The 22256-nt window shown below is 37.9% G+C and overlaps 1 protein-coding gene across 8 annotated transcripts in view; it reads right to left on the minus strand.

The window, feature by feature from the left end:
• Positions 1-1745: 1745 nt before the first annotated feature.
• ROBO2 (roundabout guidance receptor 2) overlaps positions 1746-22256 on the minus strand; it is a 538871-nt gene continuing 518360 nt past the window's right edge. For 4 of the 8 annotated variants that reach the window (XM_072886085.1, XM_072886059.1, XM_072886076.1 and 1 more), the window contains 4 exons: positions 17728-17898; positions 10264-10524; positions 5585-5785; positions 1746-4548 (listed from right to left, as the gene is read on the minus strand). In XM_072886085.1, the coding sequence (XP_072742186.1) occupies positions 4547-4548; positions 5585-5785; positions 10264-10524; positions 17728-17898 (635 nt within the window). In that variant the 3' untranslated portion in view covers positions 1746-4546. The remainder of the gene's footprint in view (positions 4549-5584; positions 5786-10263; positions 10525-17727; positions 17899-22256) is intronic. The other 4 variants (XM_072886099.1, XM_072886089.1, XM_072886067.1 and 1 more) reach the window with 3 other exon arrangements.

A 22256-nucleotide genomic window follows, 5' to 3' on the forward strand; every position in this document is an offset into this window, starting at 1 on the left:
CAATGTGAACCACCACAATGCCTAACCCATCGGAGATGTTCCCTGCCTTGAAAACCTCCATCCTCGTTGAAGTACCCTGCCTCTACATCCATGATGCCTGACAAGGTGCCTAGCGAAGGCATCCACTGCAACCCGCTGAGCCTGAAGCCACCTGTGCTTCCCCGCTGGAGACTGCTGGGGAGCGAGCAGCCAGGGCTGGGGGCTCATACACCCTCAGCATACTCCAGTCCCGCTGGCTTGGATTAACCACACATTTAAAGTACCAGATTTAGTGTCCTGAGGATCTAGGCCTCCTATGGACTTTGGATAATTTATTTTGGTATGGAAACCAAAAGCAATGAAGCTTGTATGTATTATCAAAACTTCAGAATTACATGTGAAACTGTAGTGGACTTGGCTGATTCTAAGGCAATGTATGTGTTCCTTTTTTTAGTGTTACCCTTTGCCATCTTTGCTGCTGTTTGAATGTACCTCCTAAATGAATTGTCCATTGTCCACATGGTTTTAAAATATAATTTATTTTTAGCTAATGTGTTCCCGATAGACGGAACAAAACGTGTTAAAAAAATAAAAATGAAATTAAAAAATCCTCCCCTCAGCAAACAAGTTCCCCCCAATCTTTATAAAAGAAGGCCAACTTTTTTCCTTCTAGTTCCCCTGCTAAATTTCCACAAGGCCATTAATCATAAAAAACCCAAAGTCCATAAATTGTAGAAAAGCCAAAGGAGCTGCCTATATTTTTTTAAAAAAGAAAAAGTTCCTGCCAGAATCTCCCCCAACCCGATTACCTTTCCTCTGTCAGTTGTGAGGACTCTTTCTCAGCCTTAGTACACACCTTTTCTCCTGGCTGGCAATGTACAGGCTGAGGCAAGCATAAGCCACCATATTATTATTTCAAACAGTCATGTCTTCCTTTTGCACTGGTGTATAGTTAAATCAATATATTTAAAACACTTCATGGTCCTTTTCTTTTGTACTTTTCCCAAGGAATGGCGTTTCTATTGTATTTCAAGTGACAACTAAAAGTTACTCAAAAGGTTTACTGACATGGATAAGGACTTGAGAAATAATAAATAACAAAAAAGAAATGTCTGTTGTTTGCATCACTGAAATGGCTGCCCATACAGCAATACACCACTGAAGCACATGTAACAATTTATTATTTGGTCCTTCAGCCCTCCAGTATTTAAAATTGAGCATATAGTCAATGCAAAGATTGAGAAAAATTCACCTAGCATCTATCTATACGTTCTGGGGATATTCTGTACTGGGCTGGCAGTAGCTCCATCAGTACAAAACCCCAAGTCCAAGGGTTCAGACCCACTGAACACAGGTTTTACATGTCCATTACTTTATGGGCTTTAAGCAAGGTAAGCTGTGCACTTGTGGTCCTTACTGTACATTGAGATAGTATGTCTACAAACGGAGGACGTATTACTAGAATAGCTGTATCAGTGTAATTACATTGGTACAACTATTCCCAATAGAGACAGGACCTTAAACAGAAATCCCTATGACAGGCAACATTTACCACTGGCCTATTTATGAGACAGCTGTTAGCTTAGTTCAAAAATCAGCATATAAAATGTTCCTTGTTACTGTAAGTGGACAGTGATGATTATAGCTCAGTCTATGTTATTATTGCCTGATTTTCCCAGTTTGAGTTTTCACATATTGACTCCTTACTCAAGGTCTTTTAACATAGATTTGAAATGTGAATATGTTTTATTTTTTCCCCAGTAAATATACAATACACACTTCAACAGTACTATTAACCAACTTTTTATGCCAATTAAACTTTGCTGCACTAACAATACCAATGAAACACATTAAGAGGTCATACTTTTTCGTGAACAAACTGTAGCCAATAAACAGTTTCTTAAAAAAACAAATTAAAAAACAATTCTAAGTGCTGCCACAACATCCCTTTTCTTTAAACACATTATTCACAATAAATGTTTTCAATTTTTTAAAAAAAAGAAGAATACTTCTTTTAAAATAGTAAATTAAATGGCATTTTAAAAAATATGTACTGTGGTTCATTGGAAGTACACTGTATAGAAAAGAGAGAGAGAAAAAAAAAGAAGAGACATCACCTGTAAGATAATGGAGACACTTTGCGATACACAACACCACCTCATGTAATATTGTAAGCAAATTATTAATGAACAAAAATGTACAGAAGCAGATGGACAAGTTAGTGAATATCATGGTACTGCACAGCTTTAATACTGACACACATTTACTTTCCAGTGGAAGAGATAAAACACATATTTGAAAGTAATTGGGATGGCTTTATCAACGTCTAATGATACTGAATTTTGAATAGAATATAGTGAGTAAGGTGTTCCACCAAAGCTCAGCACAAGCTTTCAAATTAAAAAAAAAAATCTACCAGTGACTGACTTAAACATTTTCCAGAGAATTAAATTTGAATTGTACCCTGAATAGTCTTCTCTTCATATGATAATACCAAAATAAAAACCATACATATGTAAATATGATGCCTTCTTTATCTTGCTTGAACATTTTTGCACATTTTTAAGTAATGATTTTAACTATAATGGTTTAACAAGCAGGAAAATTACATATATTCATTGGTCACATATATAAATAAATGCATACATTTTTTTCTCAACTTTTTGGTTTGTAACCTGCTAAATAACAGTCTTGACCTTAAGGAAGTTAACTAGCATTTTTTAAATATTCAATAGTGCTGAGTTATAGTTGATGGCTGTAGTGTTTTATCTTATCATGGAACAAGTTAATGAAATGAAAAGCAACACATATTTAGCATTGTAATTTACTTTTCTAAAATTCTGCCATTACTAAAAGTGTTCTTAATACTGGTGAGCTCCAAGGCAATATATAAAACAACATAGACTGGTTATATGAAAAGGGTATTCAAATGGAAACTTGTGTTCATGATCAGATAACTAACAGAAATAAGCTGTAGGATGCAATATTTAAATTAAGCATCAAATGAGTGGGCTATCCACTTACGATATTCTAAGAAAAGTTTGACAATTTACTCATTGAGATTTGAGAGGTACAGAAGATTTGGGCAAAGTCATGAAAACTAATGAAGAGACAGAATTCTGTCATTAATGTCCACTTACAGAGTTTGGTTTATTCAAAAAGTGTATAAACATGCGTTATTTCCTCATCATAATACGGTTTGAAGCCACTCACTAAACACAGGTCAAAGATTTTCTTTGCTTATACCCAACTTTTTGGATGTATTGTATTGCCAGAAATGTACTTAATGCAAGCCAAAAATAATTTGACCGTTGCTTTCCTTCCAAACCCTAAACATTTTACTACAGATTTAGTGGATCCAGCTTCAGCTCTCACAGACTTCAGGTAACAGAGCATAAAGGTTTGTTTAGACTGCGTCAAACCAATTAATGTCATGAATTTCAGTGGTGCAGCTCTACCCTCTATTGTACTGTACATGTATTGGAGAGATGAAATACGATACTCTGACATTTCAACTTTTTGGAAGCAGCCTGAATATGTCTTAACAATAAATTGCATCCTTAACTACTTAGTAGGTATTCCTTGAATTTGTATTGTTTGTTTCTCCTGGGAAATCTCTGTCTTGTATTTTGGGTTGGAGAAATTAATGGTAATAATTCTTTTAAAACTGCAATATAAAAACAGCTTTAGTGAAACACCTTAAGTTCTTCTGTTTGTAGCAAGGTTTCTTTTTCTTTCCCTTTACTTAGTGGCATGGGATGGCTAAAAACAGATAGTAAGGGCATCATTCTAGTGAAAGGGTCTAGGCCATCTCATGCTACCTTTAATTTTCATATTCACTCTTTAATCTCACACTTCCAACTTCTGACCCCTTCTTAAATAGGAAGAGCAACTATGTTGCTTGCTTTTAAAAGATTTAAATCTGTCTCTAATGTCTTCACTGACATCAGTTTTGCCTGTCACTTTCTCATTTCTACACCCCAATGGAAAACCACCTAACATACTCCTTTACATCCAGCATTATCCAAAGTAGCTTACAGTACGTAAACCTTCACACATTCAGTCTCTTTTTTTCTTCATGTCATGAGGAGTAGAGTTTTGTGCTTATCACCAAATAAAATTGCAGTGCAAACTTTAAACATAAAAGTTACACAATTAAAAGTTAATATATGGCACCACAGCCTATTAATTCACATATAGTACAACAGACCAATAAAAACAGACATGAATATGAACATAGCTAAAAAGAAGGTGAGCTTGCATAGCAATGCAAAAAAGAAATTATATACAGAAGGAAATCCTTTTCATCCTGGAGGGTGATTTTTTTTTCTTTCTTTTTTATATACTCCTGACAAGGAATAGTTTAAGGTGGATGGTGTATTAAAGAGAAGAACACAAGTAAAGTATCTGTGGGATATGTGTGGCTGTGTGTCTTTACATTGCATTTACAGTTCTTTTAATAGTACATAAATAAAGAAAATGTTCATTGCACTGTTTAGTGTCATCACTTCCATGAGTTCAGACCTGATGGTCCATCAGAGCAGCTTGCAATGTGTCTTCTCAACTACTCTATAGAGAGAAACAAAGAGAGAGAAAGAGGTTGTAGTAAGGAGAAAAAACACAAAACAAAGCCTATGGCAATATTACTGCAGCACAGGATGAATATTCAATAGGTTGGGAGAAAGGAGTTAATTGCTTCTAAGTTGAAAAGTGATAGATGCTAAAATTCAGCACTTACCAACATCATAATCTGAGATAGCCCATTTCAGTGTTTGTGGATCACCATTAGCTCTCTTACAAGCTATTGGGCGGTAACTGTTGGACCATACTGAGGGTTTGACTGCAGCAAACAGGAGGCAGACGTGCCAGCAGCTACCTTCCTTTTACTAGTGAACATACCAGTATGCCTGAGCTAGCTGGGATGTTGATGTACTACTTCAAACAACAGAGTCAAACCTTTTGGCATCTAGTACTACCATCACGTACACAGCATTAACATGGTTTCATACAAGGTTTAACAGAGATGGAGTGATAATAGAAAAAAGTTTGGAAAATAAATACCCTGGCCTGGGAAATTAAGGAAAGAGTTGGGATATACAACTGAAAAACTGGGCTACACAGTTGAAAAAAGAGGACCTTAATCTAAGGTCAAAAAGAGCAGAATACTGCTCATCAAGCAACAGAAAGGAGAAGGCATCAGAAGCTTGCCATCATGCCCAACAAATTCAGCACCCTTTTCTTCACTCCTCTGAGAAAAACCATCAATGGCATTTCCAAGACAAGCACACTACACTTTGCCAAGAAAATTCTAAATTACTAGACTTTTGTTTCAATTTTCCCAGTGTTTAACAAGCATTACACACTGAAAGACGTACTATGTAGGTAACGTTGGCATGGCTTACACAGATTTGAACTGGTCCAAACCAAAGAACAGAAGAACTTCATTTGTTTGTCATCACAGGCAAAACACCTCAGAAGGCAAAAAGATCTGGGTAAAATCTAATCTGATTATCACACTCAAATTCCTCCTCTCTTCACAACAGATTTATAATTTTTCTCTTTTTGTCTATTTGAGAGTTTGAACTGTAGCTAGAGATAAACTTACATAATTCACCAGTAAACTGTCCTTGACTGTTTGATCCCACATAGCCTACATCGAGAAGGTCACTGGCATTGCGTTGGTGACCTCCTCGCAAGACTTCACCTTTTCTAGGTCCGGTCGATCCTTTAGAAGAAGCTGTTCCTGAAGAGCTGTGGCCACCAGGGGATGGGAAGTTGGGTTTACTATATGGTACGAGTGCCTCTTCTAGAAAAGCAAAACAAAACAAAATAAATACCAAATAAATTCCTATAGATAGGAATAATCGAGCTATTCTTATATGGACATCATATTCATTCCTGCCCTCAGATATCTGTCTTTTGTCTTTATAGCATGGCAATTTTTCCTAAGAAAATACACAATTCAGTGTTGTATCCCACAGACAAAGAAACCAGCATGAATTTAATCTTGCTTTCATGTAAACTCATAAGTTAGTTTGTATTAATTATAAAAAGTCTAGATTCATTATGAAGTAATAGATCATGAATCATAGATACTTTAATAAGAATAGATGCACATACAATTTCCAAAACAATGCAGCTATGATTAGATTTTTGCTTCAAGCCTACATGAATGTGCTTTTTCCTTTTCTTTGGCTTAAATTATGGTAACATTAGCTCAATCAATTTAGATAAAGAACTACAATATCAGCTAATTTAATTAGCTCCCAGCAGCTCAGTAATTTCTAACAATGCAAAGTACACTGAAGATTTTTTTAGCTGGTTGTGAATTACATTGGAAAATATTATATTATACATAATATTAGTAGTTGTAATATTTGGGGTGAGTAAATCTTCCTGCAGCTTGTTTCACGTTCCATTATGAGCAAAAGGCTTACTTTTGCTCACTTGGTCTCTTCCTTTAGGAAGACCTGTAATAATGAACTGCTTGTGAGAGCAGGATTAATACCAATAAAGCATAGGTCTGTACGTCTTCCTATAGCATGAAGTAAAACAAGACACCACATCTGATTGGAGTTTCCAGGAGATATTGTTGCAATAATCCTAACCTAAGAAGCAAAACAGCAGCACTGATTTAACACTGAAATAGAAGTACTATTTTATTTCTTTGCTGTGTATGATCCACTTTTGCTGTCTCAGAACCTGAAGAAAGAGACCTTGCTAAATATAATTTGATTCAAGAAAGAATATGAGTATATATGCTTAACCTCGAACACAGGAATTGCCCTGTCTGAAATCAGTGGGATATCTCCTGCTTGAATCTTACATTTTTTAAAGTGAATCTGGGCTAAAAGGTTATTTCTTTTTATTTTGCTTTTCCCATTGTCTTCACTCTTAAACAATCTGATGAGGAGAAACAGACTTTCTTTGACAGAGAGCAGGAACAGAGAAGGAAAAGTAGGTGGGGATGGGTGGAAAGAAAGAGGAGATAAAAATGCTTTTATTCACAGCTTTGCAAAGGCTGCAGCAGAGGCACAATTAACTTAGGGAAATGCTAAATGAGAGCAAATTTGTGGAGGAATCCTAGGATTTCATTCTTTGTGCCTACTGCCAGAAGTGAGTAGGACACAGGAATTCCCCATGTGATCTGCTATTGAATGGAACCCGTTTGTAAGGTAAATCTGTTGCAGAAGAGGGCAGGCAGCTGACTTCTTTCTCTGCCAAAGTATCTCCCTCTGGCCCTGCCCAAGGGACCAGAATATTTGCGCAGCAGGACGTAAGGACATTATCAGTGTTTTCTGCTATGACCGTGTGCCGTCCTTGCTGAAATATAAAGAAATGCTTAAAAGACATAGTAAAATGGCATTTAACAACCATAGCCTCCTAAATTATGTTACCTGCTCTTTATATATCAAGCCCTAACAATAGAATCAGATGCAAACCTGGTTTCTAAAGGCTGGCTAAAATATGGAACAGCTTGCATTAAGGCAGCAATAAAGCAAGCAGCATAAATCAGTTTAGCAGAAAGCTGGATACATTTTTAAAGCATGGAAAGAAAAGTCACTAGCATTGCAAAAGAGTTTGAAGATGACATATATGGTCAATTGATTTGTTTTTCTAGTTTGTGGACTCAGGATAAGGCCTCCTTCGGGTTCAATGAAATATTGAGAAAAAACGACCATGAATAAATATAAAGTGCATTATCATTATAGAGCATATGGTGTGTTAAATTATCTGTTGTGCCCTCAGAAATAAATGCAATCCATAAAATACGCAATTGTGACATAAAATAAAGGCTAAGTTTTTCACAACATTCTAGCACATGAAAGGTAGTTGTCTCAAGTCCTTAGGATGGGCTCACATTTATTAAACACTCAAAACAGTGCCCCATGCCCCAGGCCTGCAAAGAATATGGGGAGGCTCTGCTCATGCCTTTCTCTTTGAAATACTGAGCTTTTAGTTTGAAGATATAATTCTAGCCCCTGTGAAATCAGGATACATGTGTGTAATGATGTTTCTATACCCCATAAGATAACCAAACAGCTTTTAATATTATCAAAACTATTGTAACTTGATCTAGCACTACCTTCTTTAGAGGCGTAGCTGAGAATGTCATATTTGATGTGCTGTAACTACAGGTCCACAATGAAGCCACTGGCAGGAACTCAGTGATCTTGTTTATCAAGTTTATCAAGAAAGCAACCAGTGGAAACACAGTTCCCAGAATTAGGTATTTTTATTCTATTCAACTTCAAACCAAAGGTCTTGCTTTCAAAATTTCACTCACAGCTTGGTAATGTCTGAATGAATCCCCCTAAGCAGCAAAATAGCTATTTTCTGGAAGCTGATAGCTAATAACAACTCCTATATTGAAAACTAGGACAGAAGATTTCCAGAGATCTTTGTCATTAATAAAGGAAAAGGGAAGAAGCACAATTAATATTATTAAAACCCCAAAATTCAGTAATATAAACAAGCATCACACACAAGAGTAGCCTTTTTAAAATCTACTAGAGAAAAGAATATAGAGCAAGAAAGCTGTAGTGCAAGATGCAGGGATGAGAATACAGACAGACAGATACGGAGCTCTGGCCCACCATGTGCACAAACCCCTCCCACCAGGGTAAAACCATAATATCTCCTAGAGGAATCCTTTGTCACGCATAAAGAATATGCAATCGCTCTGGTCGTCCTGAAATTGACAAGAACAAGATACCTGTTATCACTCTAGCCCTAAATTCCATGCTTGTGTAGGGCACTGGAAGTGTCAAGATCAAGTTCTTTTTATTTAAGGACAGATAAATGCAAGTCCTGCAGGATGGGAATTTTACCACTGTATACTCTCTGTATCACAGAATAACTGACAACTTTTATTTGTACACTTATAAAGCAGAGGAAAAGGAGGGGAGTTCTTGCTAACCAGGTCAGAGAAGCATCCTTAATAATAATCTACAAAGAAATGAGATGTATAAAGTATATTCAGGATATTTTATATGTGTTTGCACACCTTGTACACTGTAATTAAAATGGCCATTCCACCAAATAACATTAATTTCACACTATTTTTAAACTGCGACTTCACATCATCATTTCACAACATGAACAGCCACTCACTTGTTTATGCAGATGAAAGATTAGGGGGTTTTAACAGTAGCATTATTGTTATATTTTAAAATATGGATTGTATTTAAAATATTTACATTTTAAATATGGGTAGCAATATTTCCAGGAGGACTTTATTCAGTAAATCCTACTCCCATGACAGATTTGCCTGCATACTACTATTTTCTTTTAGACTGTCATTGATATTAGTGTGCTAGATTAACAAGGAGGATTAATAGTAGAATAAAATCAAGAAAAAGATGGATAATATGAGTACCTCTGGTGTTACTGTGGGAGCTACATACATACCTGAAGAAACAGTGTAGCCCTACAGAAAGCTCCACGTACAGTATAAATTTTTTTCTTCTAATCTTCTTAATTGTCCCCTTGTATCACTCTAATCAGCACTGGGATAACATGTGATTAGTGGGTTAAAGAAAATACCCTAGTAGGGGGACCTGAAACAGCAGCTTTTACTTGAGGTCAGGCTGACAGAAGGAATCTGTGAATATTGTAGAACTACACCTCCAGCTCAGCATTGCCTCCTGCGCACATTTTTACAGACTTGAAGTCCATTTAGGAGGTAAAGTCAGCACTCAGCAATGAGCAGGTCCTGTATAAAGGTGAAAACCTGCACTGTCATCTTGCTCGTCCTAAGAGATGAATGTTACTTTGTCATATCCTTGAATAAGGAGAAGACTGTTTTAAATACAGCTGGAAAGAACGTCAGTAGCTCAGAAGGATCAGTCTTCTTGCAGACATGCAAAAACAACTGCTGCCAATTTAGAAGCAGGTTGAAAGAACTACAAAATATGGCCCTACATGTATAAATAAATACATGTAACAGAAAATACTCCAAAAATCTGTTTCTCCTTCCCTGCCTGCCTGAAACTGTTCCAGTTTTTTCCACTGCTGTGCTTGACGACATTATTAATTGCCAAAACACTGTAAAGAATGCACCGAGTTAGGTGCTAATGAGATTTCATTGTTGCAGGAGGGAAAATACTTGGATCACACGGTCTCATTTCACTTTGCCTTTTCTTATTTTCCAGCCTGAGCCTCACCAGTGCTGGCACAGAGGGGCGTGAGGTGATCCTAGACTCCTGCCAGATACAGAAACCCTCAGCTGAGCAGTGTCAAGAAGCCGTCTGCATTGCCTCGGCTGGTGCAGCACACACACACCTGATCCGAAGGCTTGTTTGTGTTGGGCTTTCCTGAAATCCTCTTGGCGGTCTGTAGAGCTTATCCACTCCTGGGTTTGCCGCTGCCACTCTAGTGATGTCCTAGCTTGCCGGTCCAGGGAGCTCTTTGTTTCATCTATGTTCGGTGCATGCTGCCTCTCAAGAGAGCTTCCTTTCCTCTCTGCCGAGCCTCCGCGCTGGCCGGGGACTATTTGCTGCCTTAAACCCTGACCAGGGGGCGGGTCGGGTGGTGGTGGAAGATCTAAAAAATGTGAATAAGATTTAGATGAACTACTATTTTATTTGAAACAGAAGGTCTATTTGATGCTGAAAAGAAAAGTCCCTTGCAAATGGCACGAGTCACTTCATTTGCTGATTTTAAAAGGAGGAAATTTCAGGTTAATCAGAAACGTGTTTTTACCTTCCGCTAGTTTTTTACTCAGGTTACTGTGTGGCTAGCTCTTTCTAACTTCCATAAAAATCAATAGACTGTGAGCCCTGACTTACATTTCTGAGCATGGGATTTATTTTCTGTGGGGTATACTCCATCTGGCTCTTTCAGTAACAGCAAGCAATTAAGAAAGGCTATGAAAAACTGATATGTGCCAGTTGACAGAGTAATTTCCCCCCATCATATTGGGCCTTGCTTCATCACCCCCATTTTTGGGCTTCACTTTCAGCTTGTGGCTTAAAATCTAAATATACAACTTTATCAAAATGCATAAAATTCCACAAAATTTTGGGGAAAAATTATTCACAAAACCTACTGTCATTGAAAAAGCATCAACACATCTGTGAAAAATGCATGTTTAAATGGAACCACCAAACAACAGGTGAGCGTTTTATTTAAGCACTATTTGAAAGTTCAGCCAAGAGCTAGAGTCTTCACAGATAAGAGGATGGCCACTCTTAAGTTTAGCGGTCTTGCAAATATAACCAATTAAAATACTATTTCAGCTGAACACTGAAAGATGCTTGCCTGGTCTCTAACAACTCTTGGTCTTTTCAAGTTCATGACTTGGACTACTAAGATGCTTGTAGAATTGAAGATTGAGTTTCTAATCACATTTGTGGAGGCAAAATACATTTTTTTTATTAGTCCTTGACCCAAGGTAATTCTAGAACCTGGATAATTATAATTCTAAATGTAAGATTTTCCTGTAAACTATATGACAGACTTATAATAGTCTGTCAATAGGAAAGCCTCAGATTGTTAAAAAAAAAAAATCAGAAAAGGGAATTGCCTTCAGTACTGTAATGAAAACTCTCACATACAGGATACCTGTTTTATATGAAGAACACTTGTTGATAATTCTGGTTTTGAGCAATGCATAGCCCAAATAAATCTTTGCAGCCCCACCAACTTCACTAAACCTATGTCAGTTTACACTAGATATGGGTCTGTCCTGCTTTCTAGACTTTTGTACCTTACAGTGTTGTCAAGGTTTGTCAAGGAATAGAACTTGGCTCAATAAAAGGCATGGAAAAGTACACCTTTGCTTGCCTGCAGGGAAGTCTGACGTTTATAACCCTAGTGAAACTGAAATTAGTTTTATAAATTGGTGAGGAGGCCTTTGGAGTAAATTTATTTCGAAGGCTGTAATCCAGTTTTATATAAAGCTACACAGACTTTTTTTCATGTCCTTGCTGTTAGACGTGATACTTTTATCTCATATACAGGGCAGAAATGCTTCCAAAGTTGCTGAGATGTCATTCCAGTCAACATTGTCTCTTACAGATAAATGAGGACGTGTGGGTTATTTGTGTCTACAAGGGAAAGAAGTTGTATCTTATGTTGCTCCTGTACCTCTGTTCACAGCTGAAGTGCTATACCCCAGATTAAGATATCTATCTTCTGGCTAGAACAGCCTTATAATAATCTGTCAGCGAGCTTGGTGTATGCTTTATGTTCAGCACTAATTTATTTGAGAAATTTTTAGTTATGAATATAGATGTGACCTTTCGTGACAATGACTATACTTGAGTTACTGTAGGTGGAAGCAGGAGGGTATGGGAGCTTGCCAATGTTAAAATTGCTTTATAGTGTTGGCTTCCAAAACGGCATTTCTTATAATTGATTTCATTGTGATCATAACCAGTTAATGTACAGAACCACAACACTGACATCTGCTTATGCAATCTGAAATAGAGATTATTGAAGATGTGATTTATAAGCACTTTATGGAGATGCATTGAATCCAATAAACACAGTCATAACATGACATCTGACAATGCAATTTTCTAAGATAAAATCTTTACTGTTCAATATAAACAAAAATTTTAAGTAGTATCATAGCACAAAAAAAAAAGTTGAAATCACTGCAGTATTAAACTTCTTAACATACAGTACCGTTCTTCAGAAATTGCCGTCTAATAGTTGTTATTAATTAGATAATGAGAAGGAAAGAAGGTTTGTACTTAAACCATATTGCATGTTCTAGAGCTAGCTGCAGCTCCTGGAATTACTGTGGACTTATGCTCCTGATCTACTGTTAACCTGATTGTTGCTTTTATCCATCTGCAAAATGGGCATAATGATTGCCTGATGCATAGAAGCGAAATGAAAAACCATGTTTGTAAAGTTCTTTGGGTGTTTTAGACCTGTGGATGAGTTGAAATGAAAAATAAAATTTAGCTTCTGATGAAGCTTCACACAATTCTAGAAGAATTACAGATACTATGGAATTAATGCAAGCTGGCTCCAGCCTGAGTACAGACTTACTGAACTGTGTTAGACATGTCTGAGAAGATCTGTAAGAACAGTTACTAATTCTAGCCAACCATCACCTGACTAAACCATTTGCTTTTCCACCTTCTTACTCAGGTTGATTGTCACAGTAACACCTACCTTCCCTTTTTAATAAAAGAAGCTGGAAGAGAGCTTCCTTTGGAAACGTGGCTTTTTATTTGCTCTACAACTTAAATCCTGTAGTGCAAATCTTCTGCCTTAGGTAAATTACTAAATATGCTCTGTTATCTTGCCTGGGCATATATAAAGACCCCATGTATCTGGAGTCACGAGTTTCCTCCTCCAATGCCACAGAGGACAGTCCTCTCCTCTCCTCTCCTCTCCTCTCCTCTCCTCTCCTCTCCTCTCCTCTCCTCTCCTCTCCTCTCCTCTCCTCTCCTCTCCTCTCCTCTCCTCTCCTCTCCTCTCCTCTCCTCTCCTCTCCTCTCCTCTCCCTTCCCAACCAAACACGTTCATATGTGACTGTGCACGTGTCTCCACGCACACTTGCTAGTATGCACATACATAATGGTTAAAGGTTGGCATTTCGTCTGCTAGTAGAGGAGTAACAGAGATCAGACAAGTTAGTAGTCTCAGTCCCTAACAGGCAGACTTATTACCACATAGAGGCAAGCCAACTCATTCCATCATGTCAATCACTTCTGAGAAATTTTGAGAAATCACTTCTGAGAAATCTAGGAATTTAGGGACTTCAGCAAGATTTTCCATGAGGATACCCAGAGTGGTATCACTGATTACCACTGTACTTCCATCTAAATGACATTTATCTTCCAGGTAAAACACCCACATTGAGCTAGTAACTTAGTAGGCCAGTGGGATGTCATCCAGACTACCACCTGCAGCCTCTAATGGCACAATTATCAAACTTGCAAGGCAATTTATAAGTGCATTGGTGGGGAGGTGATGGTCTTATTGATTTAGTAATGGAGGGATTGTGATTGAGAAGCTGTAGGACATCAGAGTGCCTGATAAGAGCCAGATGGATGTTTGGCCTGGGATTACTCCAGCCCTCCTTTAGAAGGCAGAGTATTGGCCAAATGATTCAGGCACCAGTCAAGCTTTGGAACAGCCTCTCATTATTAACTGGAAAAAGCAGCAAGTTACAGAACCAACAAGTATAAGGACATCCCTTTTTCCGAGGGGTGATAATTACTGTGACATTTAATAAGCTTCTGAACCACTTTCTAGCATCAGAAGGTAAGCATCTTCTCTACAGTGATCTACCTCAGCAAAAATTGATTTGTAATACACAATAGCAAGTCAGTAGCAAAGCTAATAGAAATCCTAAGTTCCAGTCCTCCTTTTTAACCCCTAACTATATTTCCCTTCTGCCTCCATGCTGGGTTTTTTAAACGTCATGCTCAACTTCAGGAAGAGGTTAAGGAAGAGCTTTTAACTTCAGTCATGCAGTTACCATGCCACCACCTATATGACAGATTCCACTGTTTTGCAATTCATTAATACACTGTTTCGAAGAAAGCAAATTATTCCTTGAGCACTAGAACTAAAAACCTCCTATTTGTTTTTTATGGTGGACTGTGAGCTCAGAATGTAAGTTTTTCATCATTTGAGGGATTCATAAGGTATTCTTCCTCTGTGGATTTGCTGTTGTCTCCGTGGTCTTCTAGGATGGGGAAGTTAAAACCCAAGTTGTCCAGGAAGACAAATATGAAGATTCAGTCTAGAGTCAGTCTCTACAGTATTCTGACCTGTGACTGAAGAAAATGAAGCAGCAGGCTTTTAGGGGATTTGTGTGGATTGCTGTCAAAAGCAAACATGAAGTTGTACCCTCATATGCTTACATAGTCAGGAATCAGTGTGCTACGTGTTCAATATTACAGTTCCTTCAGTCTTTTGCACCATCCCACATGGTTACAGTTAACAAGGGGGAAGTGCTCAGGAAGCGTACTGGAAAGGGCAGAGAAAGGACATGGCTGGAGCTTACTTGGTCAACAAAAATTTTAAATGACAGATATTCAGTATGTGATGAGACTTAAACACAGGATGCTAGGACTCATCCAGCTTGGGAATTTGAAGACAACTGACAAAGCAAGTATGTTCTCATATGACAAATCCAAGAGGAAGAAGTTGTAAGGGAATGGATTGGAGACATCTCAAAACCAGGAGGAAAATGTATAGTGATGCTTCCCACTGAAATCAGGATGGCCCAGGGCTGAACAGACTGGCCTGGATTATGGCTCAGAATTGCTGGATCTATCCCAGGTTCTCCTACCTGCTTTTTCTAACTGTAGCTTAAGCATAGTGGTATTGTCTCTCTTTGTAAAGTTCATTTCAACATTCCACACAAAGCATCCAGTTACCATTTTAAACTTCTGTATACCAGAGGTTCCTAAATTCAGTTTGTTTACATACACACGGGTGGCAGCAGCAATCTTTAGCTTCCTTAATTGACAAATGTACTTTTTCAAATTTAGCTATGACTCAGACTTGCCGTTACACTTTAATGACTCATATTCAGTAAGAGTTGAAGTGGAAAAACTGTACAATTTGTGTTTGTTTTTTCCTGTGGTAAGAGCGGATGGGAAAGGATCCTCTGTTACTCCAGGACATTATATATTTTTGGAACATATAGTAAGCGTTTTAACTAGGTTTGTAACAGACTAATGTTAAGCTAACAGTGTCCAAAAGCTGTTACGGTTACTGCCTGTGTCCGAGAGGTGGATTGTTGAAGGAAATGGTATATCATTGGTATTCTGACTTACGTATATGAAATAAACTCCAATAAGATTAGTATTTTATAAAGAATAAAGAAAACACAATAGAAGATTCCTCTTTTCTTAAATAAATCTTAAAATCTGATCTCTTTCACTAATTTAAATCAATGCCAGATTTTATGATGAAGTCATTCCCCAAGGACTCACACTTCCATCTGTCTCATGACCTGAACTGGATTCCCATTAATTTTCTGGTACCCACATTATTGTTAAACATCTCTATAGCAATAGTACTCAAAAGCAGAAGGATTAAGGTCCCACCATACTGAGTGCAGTACAAATTAACATGTACACAGAATTTGTGATCCAAAAGGCTCATAGTTCAGGGTCACAGGATATGCCATGCGAAAGGGTTGACTTGATGTATGCACAAAAAAAGTATTGACAGTACTGCAAACGACCCACAATTTCCAGTTACTATTCTCATAGACACATCTGTTTAATGGATCTGTGTAGCAGGGAGGCCTCTGGAATATATCCAGAAGGGGAAGGCACTCATGTTTAAACCAATTCAGATCCATATGAATGGAGTCTAAGCTACTTTAAGCTGTTTTCCCAAATAATATGGTAGTGAGGATGAACCATAGAGCATGAGATGTAATGATAACTAACACCTTCGGTGAATACTTTCACTTCTGGAATCTGTTCTCCACCTTTGTGGTCTGACAAACAAGGAAACTGTCAGAGCATAGTGCAAAACTGTATCTGTACACATGATAACATGACTGAGAGGAGAGCTCTGGTGGTTTTAGTGGCCACAGTCCACCTTGCAAGCTGTTAATATATTTTATACATGTACCTAGAGTAACAAATAGCACATTATAAGATATTCTATGATGCTATGATTCTCAAGTAATTTTTGCTAGACTATGGGGGATGTTTATACTAAAACCTAAAGTAAAATTTTTTATTTTTACGCCTTCCCCATACACTGGAAGATTTGTAAAGATGTACTTAAGATTAGGAGATAGACTCACTGGCATCACACCCACTCCTGTGGTCCAGATAGTGTTATGAGGGCCACTGAGACAGGTAGGACAGTCTAGCTCTCAGAATTTCCCCACTTTGAACACTTCAAGTGAGGACAGCATGAGGAAAGTGATCATGTCTCCATCTGCATGGCATTACAGATATCCTTAGTCGTTGCTTTAATGCTGTTTTTCCATTTGCCTGCTTCTCCTCTCTGATTATTTCAACACCTACAGGGGCCAGGCCAGAGATCAGAAGAAATGAAGGCAAGGTAGCCAGCCGGCCACCTTCCTATCCAGTCCTCCTCAAGGAGTAAGAGACAGCAATTGCGTCTTTTGGTAAACTCAAGAGTGGGGAGACAAAGATAATGGAATACTGATCCTAGTCACTAGAAAAGTAGAACAGACATGCCTGAAGTTTCCAGATGGGAAGCAGTGGTCAGAGAGAAGTGGAGATGTCAAATTGGGAAACAAAGTCACTGAGGTCAGTGGATGTCAGGAATGACGCAGCACGGACAAGACATGAAACAGAATCATGAGAAAAGCGTGGCACGTATTGCTATAGCTGTTGGGTGGCTGTCAAAAACAGCACAAACCAAACAAGGCATTGTGGGACTGGCTGTACACTTCTCCTTAGGAATTCACGGCACACTGCTATGCCTGGTGGTGGCTGCTTTCATTTTATGTAAAATTACCCACAGGCCATTTTTTTAATGTCAACCCACGTGCAATGCAGCCATTTTTGGGTAAGATTTATATTGAGATCTGAGAAAACCTAAGAGATGCTAACATGTTCAGAGCTGAAACAAAGAAAAGCTCCTTGAAGACTCACTTAACCAAGCTCCACACTGCTAGCGTTGTAATATTGCTCACGTGGCAACCTGGGGACCCCACTTCACCTAACAAATAATTCACCGTAATGTATATTGCTCAAAAGATTGCTTTAAGTTCTCCCGTTCTGCACACCTGCTTGTTGCAGGTTAGCATCAGGGACTTCACACCACAACACTTACCGTCTGTTATTCCCTCCCTACGATGAGGCAAGGGGGGTTGGTCCAACCGTCCTCCCTTGTGTTTTTTAGTGGGCCTCGGCCTCTGACTCTGGTTGACAGCTGCACTGGTGTTGCTGTCAGTAGAAAAAGGACTGCTCGGCCGAGGTCTCTGAGAGGAAGGGTATGCTTTGCCTAAAAAAAAGAGAAACCAGATGACAAAATGTTATTGCCTTGAAATGGTCTGTTCTATTAATGTCTGTTCCAAAACATTAAATCTGGTCTAATTCTCAGAGGCAAGCAAGTGTCCCCTTGAGGTAACCACTGATGACAACTGCTTTAAGACACACCACAACAAGCGAAGTGAGAAACTTGGCATTCTTTTGTCTTTAACTTATATAATTAAAATCATTCCATCTGTTGTGATAAGACTACTGTATGCCATGTAACTCCTACCTGCTCTGTGTGCTGAACAGATGTGTCATAACAACTCCTCAGCCTTGAGAAGGGAAGGAAAACAGTTCTGCAATCATATCAAATTTATCTCCTCCTGCCTTCCACCTTTACGTTTGCTGAGCCAGATTCTCATTTTAGGGGCTCCCATATGCACTGTATATCTCTAGTAACTCCAGTGTTATAAACATAACTGATTTTGCAAGCTGTAGCAGTGTAGCTTTGTATACTTAAGGGCTCTCTTTTCTCAAGAAATAAAAATGGGGGTGTATTTAAATGCTGAAAGTTTCCTGTTCATTTTCAGTATTTTTATATGTTAAAAAAATAATGTATTCTGACTGAATTTATTCCTCACACTTTTTTTATATATATATAGACTAATCAAGCTACATGATTTCTCTTAAAAAAAAATAATCTTTGATGCTGTTCTATGGAGCACATCATTAAAAGCATCACGGCAGAAACCGCAGGAGCACAGTTCATTTACTACATTCACTTCCTCTTATTTTGATATTTTTATTCAGTTAACTTAACTAGGCTTATTGTTTAATAATAACTGATGAAAACTAAAGATCACCATCTTTTACTTTCTTTTTTTCATCTGTATGTCATTCTTGCCAAGTCTCTTGGGGATGTTAACATTTTAATTCATTTAGAAGTGGTACTTAAAATTCTTACTTGTTTTAATCCTATCTGCAGCAGAAGATGTATAAGCCAGTCACAACTTCTGCTCTTTCAGTGTAGTATAGGCCCAAATGGTGTAAGAGTTGATGGAAAGTGGCAAAATGGCTGTTTGTTATTTTTCTGGTCAACTGACCCCAAGCTAGTAAGGAGCTTTTTTATCTTCTGGTTAACTTAGACCAGGGTCTACCCTGCTGTGAGTTATGTTTTCGAGTAAAACCTTTGAACAGATGTTCAAAGGTACTTACTTCCAATATGCCATCACATACGACCTGATCTAGATAAGCCTAATCAGGAGTAATATGCTCCCCACTACACTATTTGAATATTCTCAGTGCAAAGAGGGCAAAGTGAAAAAAGTAGCCATAATCTCTCTAACATGGTGTTTCACATTAATACATACATGTTAGAATAACATCGCAGTATTTGACTTCCTGATTTGATTTCCTGATATTCTGACTTCAGAGATTTCCTGACTGTCTCAGGCTTGATCTTCTACCTTCTGACTGATGCGCACCCTGAGGAGGACACTGCTCTTAGGCAGGCTTGTCTCCCAGCTGCGTGTCACTGCCAGCTATTGGAGGTTACCACGTCTGAACCCCTCAAGTGGACATTCCCTACTCTCCTCTACCAAAATAAGCCAAATTGAATTTAAACGGTATGAAAAGAATGCCTTTGCTAACCTGGCTCATTTTAACTGAAATGGGTTACAGAATGCCCACTCAAGCAGCTGATTCTGGAGCTGGGAGAAAGCAGTAATAAGCATTCGGGGGAAGGCTGGAAACATTAACCTCTATAGCTGGCACAGCTGCAGCCAGACAAAGACAAGTGATCAAGCCCTTGTTTCATAGATAAGGATAAAACAGCAGATGAACACACACAAAATAGTAAAATTTCATTTCAAAATAAAAAAAAAGACTACTAATGCAAAGAAATTCAGATATGAGCCTGAAATTGCATCCTAGCTCACAGCACATTGCACAGATGTTTTGCAAAAATAAACTCGCAACATGCAAGTGCAACTAGTGAGTGCAGGACGAAGATTCTTCACACTTATTCTCTTGACTAAAGAAATGTGATTATTCATTCAGAATGTTGGTTTGAAAAAGAAATAGACACCAAACATTCTCTCTTTTATCCGTCCATGAAAATGAGGGAAAATAAATAGCACTGACCTAAATCAGACATGGGGCAAACACAAATGATGTGCAGGCTCCCAAAACACATTTTTCAACTCACCTAATAACTGATTGCAGCATCTTGTATTTGTATGCAGCCCTTCCAGTAAGAACTGCTGAGCAGTGTCAGACTCTCTGTAGTAGATTTAGTGTGTGTAAGTGGAGACAAGGATGAATCCACTAATTATTGATTTAATTTCCCAAGGGTGTTAAAAAGGAGAACTGTCTGAACTTCATGGCAAATCACACGATGGCTTCTGGAAACTGGAATCAAAGTGTCTGGCAGGAGAGACACCTTGTGCATGAATGTACCAGTGCCTCTTATGCTTGGCAATCAAACACACCCACATGAGGCTATCAAGTTGGACTTCTTCTTTCATGTCAGTCAGAATATTTCTCAGCTGTTCTGAATGGGTGAAAATAACTGTCCAGACTGCAAACCATTAAAGAGTCAGGACCTTCAGACTCCCTCCAGAGCCATGAACAGAAATAATACTGCTGCTTCTCCACTACAAGACACCATTTTGTGTGATGGGAGGGTTTGCTGTGGTGCAGCAGGTCCGTAATAGGCATGTCTGATTGAGCCACGCTACCCTGGGAGGTATCATATCGTAATGAAACTGCGGTAAGCATGGGGGAGTTATTTCCATTTGCTGAGGTTTTTGTGAGGAAAAGAGGGGAGGGCTGTTTGTTTGCATGTGGGTTTTATTTTGTTTCCATTTTGACTGCTGGATCATTAAGAGAGTAAGAAGGTAATAATCATAAAGTCTCTACCACAACCGTTGGATACTTTGTTGTACCCTAAACTCCAATAATCTGTCCGAGGAATTACATGCAAGTACTCATTTTAAGTTCATTTGTGACCTAATTAAGCTAGGAAAATATAACTGACAAGAGGGCTTTCATCCTTTCCTTGTACTTTCCATTTATATAGCTAAAATAAGAAATTATATTTATTTAAAAGTGTCTATGTGTTTGTGTGTCCACTTACTTTTGTTATGTGTGTGTTTGTGGTGGAAACTGTACTTCTCAATGGCCTGATACAAGCGACATTAACTTTGGGTGACTTTGCATTAGCTTTTACTGAGGCCAAGAACACCACCAAAAAAAAGGTTGGGAAGGATTTGCTCCTTTCATTCAAGACTGTTTAGACTCTTCAAGCAAAACAGTATATTTTAGATGATTATAGTTTGGCCAAATGTGCCCATAGTAGATGAATGAAGGTCTACATCAGGTTTTGTTTTGTTTTCCTTTGGTTTTTTTCAAATGATGAGAGAGATTTACTCAGTCAATTTTCCACTAGTGTAAGAAGCAAGTGAGGGTTTTAACTACTTTTAATGGTGAAATAATGATCTTTTAAGGATGATTATGTCTGACCAAAGTCAATGGCAAAAGTCCCAGTGATTTGAGAAAAGCTGTATCTGTTCACCCTGTAGTTTGTTGGTGATACAGGACTTCGCCATCGATTCTTTTCTTCATTCCTCATGTTCTTAAAAGGCAGTGTTTTCCATGAAATAATGCATGCAGAAAGCTTGCGGTTTTCAGCCCTAACATGTGGAGACATTTCTCATAAATGCACACATTTTATTGAAGGATAGACTTCATACCAGACTAATAGTAAAAAATTTTAAATGATAGGAACATTATGGGACCTGTGGGCAGGAATCAGCTGAAAAAGTGTAACAAAAATATGACCCAAGTTCATACTTTGCTATTAGATTTGTGGATTTAAATATTTAGTTATTTTTGCTATTTTAATAAGACCAAGCAAATGCAAATACATTCTTTTTTCCAGAATATAAAAATCATTTTTACTTAACTTTTTTTACTAGAAATAAAACTTATGGTGCTTTAAAAATATGAACAAAATTATGTTTACTTTCCATTAATTCATTTTAGAAGATGGGCTGTTTTCAAAAGCAATAGTCACTTTACCTTCATTACATTTAACATGGCAGATTCAGTTGGCATAATTAAAATTAAATTTTATCAAAATATATTAACTTATTGAATTAAGTATTTTTTAAATCAGCTATTAATAAGGCTTTTAAACAGTTTGTATTGTTAATAAAAGCACACCAATTCACCCCATGCTTAGGAAAACTTCACAGAAAAATACACTTTTGCAAGAAGAGATGCAACAGAAGAGCAGGGATGGAGATAATACTTTAAACATGATGTTCATCACTGGAAATGTGAATGATTATGAGGAGATTTTGCAAAAAATGAAATCATCAAAGA

This window comes from Ciconia boyciana, chromosome 1 (assembly GCF_034638445.1).
Source record: "Ciconia boyciana chromosome 1, ASM3463844v1, whole genome shotgun sequence".
NCBI classification, from domain to species: domain Eukaryota; kingdom Metazoa; phylum Chordata; class Aves; order Ciconiiformes; family Ciconiidae; genus Ciconia; species Ciconia boyciana.